The sequence below is a fragment of the Podarcis gaigeae genome, assembly GCF_964106915.1.
Source record: "Podarcis gaigeae genome assembly, chromosome: 1".
Lineage (NCBI taxonomy): Eukaryota > Metazoa > Chordata > Lepidosauria > Squamata > Lacertidae > Podarcis > Podarcis gaigeae.
In genome coordinates, this window is record NC_139678.1 from 90,208,266 (window position 1) to 90,216,529 (window position 8,264).

The 8,264-nt window shown below is 41.6% G+C and overlaps 1 protein-coding gene across 1 annotated transcript; it reads right to left on the bottom strand.

Annotated features, from left to right (window-relative positions):
• Positions 1 to 804: 804 nt before the first annotated feature.
• LOC310850433 (fibrinogen-like protein 1-like protein) lies at positions 805 to 5,486 on the bottom strand. The gene is made up of 3 exons (XM_083751992.1): positions 5,381 to 5,486; positions 2,799 to 2,961; positions 805 to 1,984 (listed from the first exon to the last, which is right to left on the bottom strand). Exons 2-3 carry the CDS (start codon positions 2,950 to 2,952, stop codon positions 1,323 to 1,325), a joined length of 816 nt encoding a protein of 271 aa, XP_083608118.1. The 5' UTR covers positions 2,953 to 2,961; positions 5,381 to 5,486; the 3' UTR covers positions 805 to 1,322.
• Positions 5,487 to 8,264: the final 2,778 nt, after the last annotated feature.

An 8,264-nucleotide genomic window follows, 5' to 3' on the forward strand; every position in this document is an offset into this window, starting at 1 on the left:
CCCCCTCCCCCAATTGCATGACAATGTGTCTGTTTTTCCTCAAGTGCCATTATATATTGCATTAACATATAGTGCATTAACTTAATGCAGGAGGCAGGAGTGGCTAACATTTTTAGACCTGGAGGCTGCGTTACCACTTTACAACCCCTCTGGGGCCCATATGCCAGCATGCCCAAAACATGGGCACAGCCACCACAACTGCACACATCACATGCACATAGTGACTGGCCTAGGATCCCACAGTGAGGTTCATAGTTGAATTGGGATTTAGTTTAGTCTAGTCCAGCCATCTAACCACTTAGACCACACTGGAGTTTTCTTTAAGCTTTAGTGTGGTGCAGTTTGTATAGACCCAGGTGGAAATCCCCACTCAGCTATAAATTTTACTGGGTGATCTTAGTCACTATCTGTCAGTCTAACCTACTTCACGATGTTGTTGAGAGGACAAAAGGGGAGAGAGAGGAGAAACAGCCATTGCACACCACTTTTAGCTCCATTTAGGAAGCAAGTGGGATGGGCAGAACTAGGATGAATAAAAAATGTGAGACTGTAAGCCTTCTGGTATGCTAGCTATCATGCACCACTGAGGTAGTAAGGGGCTGGACTATCTATAATTTTCAGGTTCAGAAGGTGGCAAACCATAACCCTCAAGAATATTTTTACACCTCTAATTTTAAGAGAAATACAGTTAAATCTCATACAAGCTTATGCAAATCCAATAGGACCTACTCTCAGGTAAATGTGCATATAAAGGATTCTATTCTTAATATCACATTTGAGAAACAACTTCAAAATCATTCTCCATTTATGCTTGCATAGAGTTTATTTGACAATGAAACAATAGCCATTTCTCTCTCTTTTATTGCAGGTATTTGTAAATCACAAATGAATTTTTGTATTTTTCATTAGAAGCACAGAGATAAAGACATTTCAGCTCTATATGGGTCTTCTCTTTTAAATAAGCTACTACTTTTTCAAACTCAGAAATGTGCAATAGAGTATTGTAATTCTCTTGACATCAGCACTGCGATACATAGACTAGATTTTGGCCAAACAGTTGTTTCAGGTAGGTGGAAAAGAAAGCAGATACCACTGGGAAGTTCTCCTGATAAGCCCCACTGAAAGGAATGGGAGTTGCTTAAGAACACAGCTACTGTGCTCTTATGTAGCTCTCATTCCTTTCAATGAGGGTTTACAACAAATTCCGGGAGAACTACTGTGTCCTAAATCTTGGGGCCTTATAAAAACTACATATTGGTGGTTGGTTTTTGGAGCTGATCTAAAATGAGAGGAAGCCTCTTATAGTGGTAGGAAATGATTCATTAATATCTTGGAGGTATGTGGCAATTTTTCCCATTGGGTCGAATCATGATGTATGCTGATGTACAGGGCATGGCCTCTGAGCACAACCCCCTCCAGCGAATGTCGCCTGTTAGAAGAGCTGAGTAACAGTTATCGTACCACCAGCCGCCACCATTATCTAGTGCACAGTTTGTACTGGCCCTCCGGTCATTATCATTGTCTTTGGTAGAAAACCTCATGTTGTCATGGGTTCCCCATTCGCCTATAGTGGTCAGTGAATCCCCAGCATCCCCTGTATAGTTCCCTAGCCTCAAAGCATAACCACTGTCTTCATCATCTACTTTAAAACTCTGGTATTCAGCATACTTGGTTTGCCCTTGACTATCAGTTATGACAAATCGTACAGAGAAGGCGTTCTGGTTGGTTAAGAGGTGCATGTATTCATTGCCAAGCCAGTGGTTTCCCTGCAGGTCCCCAAAGCCATGCTTATAAGACTGCCATGGGTATGACCAGGTTGTCTTTGAGTTGACATTGTTTCTGTGCAGGACTGTCCAGCCGCCCCCATCATACTCCATGTCACAGTAGACCGCCAGCAAGGGAGAGTATTTGGGACGGATGACATACAGGCCGCTTTGCTTCCTGCCACGGAGGTGAGCAGCTCTGCAGTCCCTTGCAATGTATTCTGAAACAGAAGAACCAGACTCCTTGTAAGTACCTTGCAGGCAGAAATAAATAAAACCCACAAGCAATTCAACAAGCTGAGATTTTTGGACTGGTGCTGTGGACCCTTTAATAAGGAATTTATCACCACTTGAGATAAGACATGCTCCAACAATCTGCTCTTTCCGAAGCACGCTTAAGGCCTTTTCCGAATGCATTTTTAAATTGATGACTTGCTGAACATCTTCTGGTGTTATTTTAACTGTATTATTTCTGATGTACATTTCATACATTGCTGGTTTTCTGTGCACCCTGCTCTGATTTTTTAATTACATGAGCAGTTTATAAATCTTTTTAATACCCCTCACTGGCAGTGGCGCCATCACTTGGAGAAAGAGGTCCAGGGCCCCGCTCTGTGGAATAGGCAAGAGGGCTGACTTACAACATACATGAAGTAATAAATCCACCATTAAGACCAGAGTCTAAAATGATTTGAGAGCACCATTGCCAGCTGGCCTCAGTTCAGCTCTATTAGGGCTTTGCTACATAACCCCTCCTTTAGCAGACACACCTTAAGCCCTATGGAGACCAGAAGAGATTTGCAATGAGTATCACCAGTGATCATTAGCAGTAGATGGGGGAATTTTCTAGATGCCTAGGCCTACAACTCCCATCAGCTTCCAAGCCAACATGGCCAATGAACTGGGCTGACAGGAGTTGTTTTCCATCCCTACAGGTTCTCCATCCCTGCATCAGGTAGCAATGGCACCTTACCAAATTTCCCCTCTTCTTACATTTTCATTTCATTTGAGTAGCATTTCAGGGCTTTTTGTTACCTTCATAAACGTTTTTTCCAGCATTAATCAGGGAAGCAGTGTCCTTGGTTGACAGCATATGTTTATTGGCAATTTTTGATACCAGCTCATCCTTGGTTAAAGATGATGAAATGGAAATGAGAACGCAGAAACAAAGAGAAGAGTAAAGAAGCATCTTGGGAACCTGGAGAGGAAAAAGACCAGGCCATGAACAAATAGGTTCAACACCGCCATCTTCCTAAGGGAACTACAGTGGTACCTCGGGTTACATACGCTTCAGGTTACAGACTCCGCTAACCCAGAAATAGTATCTCGGGTTAAGAGCTTTGCTTCAGGATGAGAACAGAAATCGTGCTCCTGTGGCGCAGCAGCAGCAGGAGGCCCCATTAGCTAAAGTGGTGCTTCAGGTTAAGTACAGTTTCAGGTTAAGTACAGACCTCTGGAACGAATTAAGTACTTAACCCGAGGTACCACTGTACTGTAAATGACTGCCTTCTGACAAAAGGTCTCTTCCAGTTCAGGAATTAATACCATTATCTTCTGCGATCTAGTGGCATTTTGTACTCTGTGAACCACTTCCAGATATACCTTCTTATAACAATTTCTGCAGCATAACTCAGAGCCAAAAATATGTAGAATTAATTTTAAAAAGAAATCAGTAGAAAGGACTAGAAAATAACAGACATTAGAATAAGTTAAGAATCAATGTACACACTTCCATGTACTCTGTATCCAATGTGCTCCCACCACTCGTTTTGGGAAGCCTTGTGCACACAGCCTACAGCTATCCTGTAGCTTTTTTTGTGTGTGAGGCACTGTGTTTTGATGCATTCCCTCCCCCACAAAAAACCCCAACTTCAACCAAATTCAGAACCGCTCATCAGATGAAGACATCCCACTAGCGTGGACTTAGGTGGCAGACTTGGGTAAACATTGAATCATTCTGATACATACAGCAATGTGTAAATGCTGTTTCAAACACAGTGAAACAGGACAACCTTGCTGCATTGTAAGGCAGTAATGTGTACACAGCCCCAGATGTACAGGATCACATGTATCCTTAGGTCCCCTTGGAGATTTGATGGATTTTTTCTTTTTTGAACCCAAAAATTAATAAAATAAACTGTTAATGCTGGGAATGCCTGGAAATGGAGTGGTCTGTTACTGTGTGCAAATGATTGTTTCTGCTTAGCATCAGAGATCCAATGAAGCCTTTGCACTTTGATAACTATACAGATGTATTGGTTGAGATCTTAGCATGGCTTTAGGACTGAAAGCCTGTTTATTTCTGTTTCCTAATTCAAAACTTAATTCCTTTCCTAAATTCTGTACAGGGCAACAGAATAATAAAACTGGCTTGGCTAATAGAAGGAGACACTGCTTTATTGGAGAGGGGAGCCACATATATATTGTGCACACAAAAAAAGAATTCCTTTTGAAAAACTTTAAAATGATTATTGCAACCACCGCTCCAAAATGTAGTTGAATTAAGTTAGTTGCGATTAATCACCACTGAAATCAATGGGAGTTGAGCAAAGTCCCGAACCCATTTCATTTCAGCAGGACCTAGGTTCAATTAACTTCAGGTGCATTCCTATACATTTCTACTCAGAAGTATGACCCATTTAGTTCTATGGGGCTTAGTTCCAGGTAAGTGGCTATAGGTCTAACTTTGCAGCCAATGTACTGGGGGTGGGTGTTATTGTTTTGTTTGTTACTATGTTGTGTCTTTTGGTGCTGTTTTATTGTAAACCATCCTGTAATCCTTGGATAAAGGGCAGTATTGAATGAAATGAATAAATTCATTTATTGCTCCAGATCTGAACACATTTCTGGAGACCATTTTTAGTTTTCTCAGGGTAAAACCTGAAGTGCTACTGATGCCTTCACACCAATTCAATGGGATATCATGGTGGGACAGAAAAACATGAGGATAACCACTGCAAGCAACAAGCGTAACATGCCACCTTTCCCCCAATAAGACTTAACTGTGCTCTTGCTCCAAAATTCAGCCAAAGGTACCAACACTCTTGCCTTGTCATTGTAACAGATTAAGTAAGCCAGACACAGGCTGGAGCTTAGTATCTAGATGTTAGTTACCCAACCACTGCTGACTATCTAATGAAAATGGTTGCATACTCTGAATGCAGCACTATTTATATGGACACAGTTCATTTTAAATCTTAAATCTTTGCTTCTTGTTTCTTTGTTTCCATTATCTTTACCCATTGTCTAACTTTGGGTTGTAGGATCCTTAGGCTAGGGACTCTCTACCCAAGGTCCCTATTATTTGTATTAATATTGATATACGTAATATATTGTATTTAATGCCCAATATGGGTCTCTTCTGACTAGCTGGCATGCTGGGGTTTTTGAACTTCTCCAAGAATTTGAAAAGTGGAACATAAACCCCACAATTATATTTTAGAACTTGGGACATAATTTTGACAGTCAACATGTTATGGATCTTAAACTTGGCAATTATGTTCTTTTCAAAGAACAATAGGGGGAGTGCGGTTGTACGTTGTGCCGAAGTTTAACAGCCTGTTTTGAATAAGAAGAACTAAATCTAGTAAGGAGAGAAAATGGAGGTTAGAACTTACCTTTCTTACTGATGCTTCTTAGAGGCAAGATTGCATGATCTGAAGAAGGCTCCTTCAGACAACACAAATGATTTTTATTTTGCTTATATGCTCATACTTTATACTGGGATGGGCAAGCAAAGTAAATAGCTAATTATAGATGTTTGCATAAAGTGTCATTGGGTGCCCAGTCACGCAGGAACAGCTTGTAAATGGGTTACAGAAAAGTAGGGGATATAATCTTAAACAGTTCCTGCTGCTTTGGGGTGTGCCCTACAAACTCTTAAGTACCATAAATGATGTGCAATGGATGAATTATGTTTGCCAAGTAATTTCAACTTTCTGTCAACACAGCCAATGGCAACAGGGAAACTTCCTGAAAGATTGAGTACCCACCTATGGCTTTAGCTCAAATGATCCACCTAAAAGTTTGCTGTCTGGGTGGAGGGAAATTTAGCACCGTAGCGCCGTAGTTGGCACAATTTGGCAACAAGCAGCTATTTTAAGCAAATCTTCAGATGGTTTCCATCTGCCACACCATTCACCAACCGGAATATAATTAAGGGGCTCCCTCATGCTCTTCGGTGATAATTTATTTTGAAATCAGTCCCCTACAATAAATAGGTGGACGGGCATGTGTGTGCCCATGTGTGTCCGCACAGGGTAAACCTCAGATCATATAGAGATCGTTTCTGTGCAAATCAAAACCCTTACACACATCCAAAAGCTTTTCTCACCTCTGAACATTTTTGCGACAGTTTTGGGGAAACATTTATGAAGAGCAAGAGCGAGGGTGGACATTCTAGTTCAAGTTGCCTGAAAACAAACCACATGCAACAATGCAATGGCATCTTCACCTGGGAGGGTACATCTCTCAGGGAGTGGTAGTGCACATATTTTGCACAGAAAAGGTCCCTGATCTAGGTAGGGATAAAAAATACCCCCTACCCCTGTTTGAAATGGTGGAGAGCTACTGCCAGTCAGTGTAAATAGATAAAAAGGAGCAGACCACACCAGTGGTCTAACTTGAGATAAGGCAACTTCATATACTCTTGTATGGCAATGATCTACTCCAGGTATGTCTACACCGCAGCCTTAAATTGCTTTAATACCTTTTCGCTTCTGTCCCATCTTTGCGGGAACTGCAGTTTGGACTGGGGCAGGAGGAGGCACAAAAGGGCTGAGAAGAATTCTTGGCAGCTTACCAAGAACAGTTAAAGTGTTCTTTGAAGAAAGTGATATAACACAAAAGTAGTTATAGCAGAACAGAAACCGATTTAAATCAGCACTGCAATCTTCCCCTCACTCCATCTTGGTTCTAAGGTGATGCAGACTTCATGGCTACAACACAAAGCCATTTTTGGCACACATCCTCCTTCAGTCTACCCTCTGGTTTGTGCAACATCCATCCATCTTGATAATTCTGAAGAGCTCAGAAGTGTGTTTACTATTTTGGGAACCTGTAGATGATCCTATTAAGACGTTGCCCAACTGTGGATTGTATAATTTTTCTTATGGACCTATACAGCTTCCTTTGCACTTTTTTTTTACAAAAAAGAATTAAATAATCTTTCTCACAAGTACTTCAAATATTTCTTAATAGAGATGTGGGTGATGTTGTGGTCTAAACCGCTGAGGCTCTTGGGCTTACCGATTGGAAGGACTTAACCACACAGTGGTCCTTTACCTTACCTACATATTTCTTAAACAATGATACATACTAAATGATTAATTCAACCACCAAAAGTTCATTTACAATTAAATGGACTATTTACTCTGCCTAGGATATTGTTTCTCTTTCTGCATCATGCTTTATTTACTATTTTTGTACTTTTATGCTGCTTTAACTTTTAGCTTTACTGTATTTTACATTTTGTATATTTTATTGTCAGATAGTCTTGTTTTTTTACTGGAGATTATAAGCTCCTTTGTTGAGGAAGTTCCTCAAAAAGTGGGATATATATGGTTTATGCAACAAACAAACAAATAATAGGAGGGTATACATGTTTTATAAGTTCATTGGTATTTTGACTGATTTTACAGTATACATAGTTTATTTAAATGTGTATGTGTCGAAGCTGCAGTGAATTAAGAATGCTAATTAGAAGCAGGATACACCCAAGAAAAACAGCACAAAATTGCATTAAATGGAGGATGCAATCCCAGACACACTTTCATGGGAGTAAGTCCCACTGAACACAATAGGACTGATGAGACATAACCAAATTTCAACATTTTTGCTCACAGCACATGTCTGTTTCTTTTAGAGACAACAATGGCTCAGAACGTTGCAGCCGCAGGGGCTGATTGGGAGATACTGGGCAGGTGTAGAGCTGTCTTTCTCATAGGGCTTAGCGGTGTGTTGCGCCAGGGCGCTGGCCTCTCAGGGGCATCCCAGAGAATGGGGAAACTGTGCAGCTTTGCCAGCGGCCTCCCCTTTACCTGCACACCTGCCAGTTGTGCCCCGCCAACCATATGGCTGGCGGGTGTGCGGCTTCCTTCCCAAGCCTCCATGGGGATTGCTCTCCCACAGCGGCATGGGGGAGAGTTGCAACCCCCCCCCCCCATGGCTGGCAGTGCACGGCTTCGCGCTCCCCCCCCCCATCCATGGTAATTTGTGGGCGCTGGGCGGATATTTGCACCCTGGCATTGCATCTGCTAAAGACAGCCCTGGGCTTTTCTAGGACGAAAAGGAAGTGTCCCTAATTCAAGCAAATTTGTAGCAAATTACAAAGCTCACAGTGAAGGGTGTGAAGTAGTGAATTGTCTCCCCTGATCTCCACATTTTTAAAATTCCACTCCTTGGTTCTAATGCAGTGGATATTAGTTTTACTAACAGCTCCAAGCCTAGATGAGGGAGTCCATTGCTTGCCCCCCCCCCCAAAAAAAGAATAAAGGGACTTTG

What these genes read in the sequence shown, in the direction of transcription:
- LOC310850433 (XM_083751992.1), bottom strand. Translation starts at nt 2,952, where the DNA reads ATGCTTCTTTACTCTTCTCTTTGTTTCTGCGTTCTCATTTCCATTTCA. An exon ending in TGGAAAAAACGTTTATGAAG is followed by an intron (nt 1,985 to 2,798) that starts GTAACAAAAAGC and finishes CTTCTGTTTCAG; the next exon opens with AATACATTGCAAGGGACTGC.